Source organism: Camellia sinensis, chromosome 6 (genome assembly GCF_055761805.1).
Source record: "Camellia sinensis isolate YWXY chromosome 6, ASM5576180v1, whole genome shotgun sequence".
NCBI classification, from domain to species: Eukaryota; Viridiplantae; Streptophyta; class Magnoliopsida; order Ericales; family Theaceae; genus Camellia; species Camellia sinensis.
The window spans coordinates 42,336,501-42,340,352 of record NC_138966.1 but is presented as its reverse complement, the minus strand read 5'-3'; the positions used below and the strand labels follow the sequence as shown (position 1 = coordinate 42,340,352).

The window sequence follows — 3,852 nt, the reverse complement described above, 5'->3', positions numbered from 1 at the left end:
CCTTCCACTTGAAAATGATTCTTTTTGGACTTTTTATTTGTATATAGGTCAATTTAATAATTTTGCATTAAAAGTTTAGTGTTTTGTTATTTTGTGGCTTTTTTTTTGTCCTTATGTGCTTATTTAGTCCCAATAAATTTACCAAACCAAGGCTAAAAAGTATTAATTAAAATATTTAAAAATTTATTACAAACAAAGTACATTAGATCAAGTACATTAAAAAGTAAAAATCAAATTGACTAAAATATGAATAAAGTTTACTAAAGACACAAAACACCAAAAAATAAAAAAATAAAAACTTAAAAATTAGTTTTAAAAACTCAAATCCAAACAAATTTTAAATTTTCAAATTTTTAAAAACCATTTTCAACCTATATAACCAAACAAATTTTCAAATTTTATAAATCTTTTCAAAAAGTTCTCTTTTAAAATCCATTCTGGAAATAAACCAAATGAACCTTAATTTTTTTTTATTATATTCTCTTTACTCTTTTTTGAAAATTTTATGTAAAAAGTCAAAAAAAAATATTTCCAATCATATTTTTTTTTTCAACCATTATTCCAACTAAAAAATAAAAAATAAAAAAAATCCAATTCCTCAACCAACTTGCCTTTACATCCATGGCATTAATACAGAGCAGAAGACGTAGCAGACGAGAAGATCAACCCTAAAAAAATGGCGGGAATATTTGGCGCCATAACGCGGAACAGTTTTTTCACAGCCAAATCTTCAATCTATAAATCATTCTATCCATCTTCATCGTTTGCTCTACCCTTCAATCCCATTCTCTCCAAATACCCAAGTCAATACTCTCATCTCCCTCGAGTCCTCGCAATGGCCCTGCAAGAAGACCCACAAATCAACGGTTCCGAAATCAAAGAACCGTCCCCGAAGATTCGGAAGCTCGATCAGAACGGAGAAGACCCAGAAATCAACGGTTCCGAAATCAAAGAACCCTGCCGGAAGATTCGAAAGCTGGATCAGAATGGCGTTCATGGAGACCCAAAACCCTCCATCACTACTACCCCTCTTTTCAAAGTGAAGAAGCTTTCTGAGAAAGCTGTTCTTCCCTCTAGAGCCTCCTCTCACTCCGCTGGTTACGATCTTTCTAGGTAATCAATCATACATTTTTCATATACATTTGTGTGTAATTTTGGTGATTGACCGGTGTGTTTTCCGTCTTATGTGCAGTGCAACAGAGAGCAAAGTACCAGCAAGAGGAAAAGCCTTGATTCCAACAGATCTGAGCATAGCAATACCTGAAGGAACATATGCTCGTATAGGTAAAAATCTCTTGTGCGAGTGTGGTTTTTTTTGTTGATTTTATGCGATTTGATGATTTGGGTTTTGGTTGTTTTGCAGCGCCAAGATCTGGGTTGGCATGGAAACATTCGATTGATGTTGGGGCTGGTGTGATCGATGCGGATTACAGGGGTCCAGTTGGGGTTATCTTGTTCAACCATTCCGACGTTGATTTTGAAGTGAGGGTTGGTGATAGGATCGCACAACTGATCATTGAGGTTATCATGGTGCCTGATGTTGCAGAGGTTGATGATTTGGATTCCACTGAAAGGGGTGATGGTGGGTTTGGATCTACTGGCGTTTAGAACTCCTCTGTTAATTGGTATATTTTAGGGTTTGGGGTTTCTGACTTTTTGTTTTGAATCGTTGGTTATCGTCAATAAGGGTGTTATTGGGGTTACTGGGTTCAAATGCGCGAGGAACCTCTTCTTTCTCTTTGGGTAATTTTGTCGGACACTTGGTTAGCACAAAAGTATGTAAAACCCTTGAAATCGAACAACTAATATTGCACGACTCTGTTAGTTTCGGTTATTAATTTCAGGTTTTATCAATGTGCATTTGGATATAAAATGAAATGCAGATACCCGTGTTTGTTTGTACTCTTAAAATGAGATCATCCATGGAAAGTGTAGTTTGTTTGGTAGTCTTGTTGGTATCCTCCCATGCTTTGGTTGAAAGGAACAACAGAAGAAAACTAGAAAATAATTGAAAAATTCAATCACCCAAATCATGAAAGGCCTGTAATTCCATTCAAGAGGAGGCATTGCAGCACAATTTCAAGGAAGCAATTTGTCTTTGGCTGAAGTAGCTACCCAGTGTGCAATGCACTGATGATGAGAGGAACTTGATCTTGATTTGGACCAAATCTGAGATCAATTTGTTTGTTAAACTTGGAGACAATGTTTTAAAAATCAAATCAGTGAGTGAATCAAGAAAAGGACTGAGTAGACGGGCTATCAGTTTAACCGTCAGGTTAAAGTCATCGTGACGTCATAATTAATATTATATAATTAAAAAAATATAATTATAAATTATAAATAAATAAAAATATATAAAAATAAAAATTGTTGCATAGTATTTATTAATAATATTTAATAAATTCATAATTGATTAAAAAAAGTTACTTGTTTTAAAGAAATAGAAGTTTTTTAACATTCATTCCAAACAAATTGATTGAATGTTAGATTTAATTTAAAAAAAAAATAAAATTTTCAACTCTTTTTAATTAATATGATTTAAATAATTTGATTGAATTTCACATAAAATTTTACAAGTTCTCTTTGAAAATAAATTTTTTACAAATTTTAATAGACTTTCATAGTCTCTCTAAGTTTTCAACGAGACTCATTCTCATGAGAAGAGTTTAGAAGTAAGAGTTTTTAATTTAATATATATATATATATATATATATAAGAAAGAAAAGAAAAAAAATAAAAAAAAACATAGAAAATTTCCAAATGCCCAGTTATTTCAAAACTGGCATCGGGTCATTGATTTTCTCGATTGAATCGGCGATTCTTTTGATTTTGACAATCTAAGTTGGTTTTCAGCCTAATTCGACTTGTGGGATTTTTCTAGATTGGTACTAGGATCGGATTCCGGTTCTACCGGTTCATCCGACTGATTCGATCGGGGTCTTAAAACATTGCTTAGAGAGAAATTTAATGTAATGGTGATATGAGGTCAAGTATGAAGTTATCAATTCACATGTGTATCATGGGATGCGAGCAATATGATCATTGTGAGATTTGTTTCTCCATGCTTTGCTTCAATGATTACACATGCACATTTCGAATGATTTCAATTTTACTTGCAAAATTTTTGAAATTGTATTAATTTGTCTCGTACAATCACATTTAAACAAAACAAAATTTAATACCAAATTTTAAATTAAAAATACGAACTCGTTCTTTTTTCTCTCTTATCATTTCCTAAATTATCCAAATTCCTTCTCCTTCCTCCGTCGTCATCTTCCCCACCACCACCACCAAGAAGCCCTTGTTCTCACTACACACATCAAACCAAGAAGGCCCTTGCTCTCTCTTTCCCAGCCAATTCTTCTCCTCTTAGTTCTTCGATAACATGGATTCAATGCATTGGCCCATTGGATCTAATGAAAATGCAAACAATCAGATCGAATCTGGTGTTGAATCAATTAAGAAGATTGATGGAAATTCAAACTCTAATTTGATAAAAAAACCAGTTTTCATAGAAACAAACAAAAAACTTTGTAGAGAACAAACTAAAATAGACAGCTATAACATCTAACTAACCTCATAGATAAGAACAAAAATAAGAATAAAAAGGGTATGATGCGACGAAGGTGTTAGGAAGTTATCACAAATGATATAATTTAATACACTTACAAAGTGGGCACAAGTGTGAATCAGTGATTGTAAGTTTGACTTGCAATCAAAACAGAGCAGCAAAGATAAAGAAAATATTAAAATTATTTCAGAAAGAAACAGAGCAATAAACCATAACAACGATACTTTAAACAAATATGCAAGGAGATTATACTAGAAACATAAACTGGAAATTGTAACACA

The 3,852-nt window shown here is 32.7% G+C and overlaps 1 protein-coding gene across 1 annotated transcript; it reads left to right on the top strand.

The window, feature by feature from the left end:
* The first annotated feature begins 472 nt into the window (after positions 1-472).
* Positions 473-1,911, top strand: LOC114295092 (deoxyuridine 5'-triphosphate nucleotidohydrolase). The gene is made up of 3 exons (XM_028239286.2): positions 473-1,113; positions 1,193-1,284; positions 1,364-1,911. The coding sequence occupies exons 1-3, from the start codon at positions 677-679 to the stop codon at positions 1,606-1,608; spliced, it is 774 nt and encodes a 257-aa protein (XP_028095087.1). The 5' UTR covers positions 473-676; the 3' UTR covers positions 1,609-1,911.
* Positions 1,912-3,852: the final 1,941 nt, after the last annotated feature.

Excerpts from the sequence above, each read along its gene's own strand:
- LOC114295092 (XM_028239286.2), top strand. The coding sequence starts at position 677 with ATGGCGGGAATATTTGGCGCCATAACGCGGAACAGTTTTTTCACAGCC. Across the intron at positions 1,114-1,192 it reads GCTGGTTACGATCTTTCTAG|TGCAACAGAGAGCAAAGTAC; the intron begins GTAATCAATCAT and ends TCTTATGTGCAG. Across the intron at positions 1,285-1,363 it reads AGGAACATATGCTCGTATAG|CGCCAAGATCTGGGTTGGCA; the intron begins GTAAAAATCTCT and ends GTTGTTTTGCAG.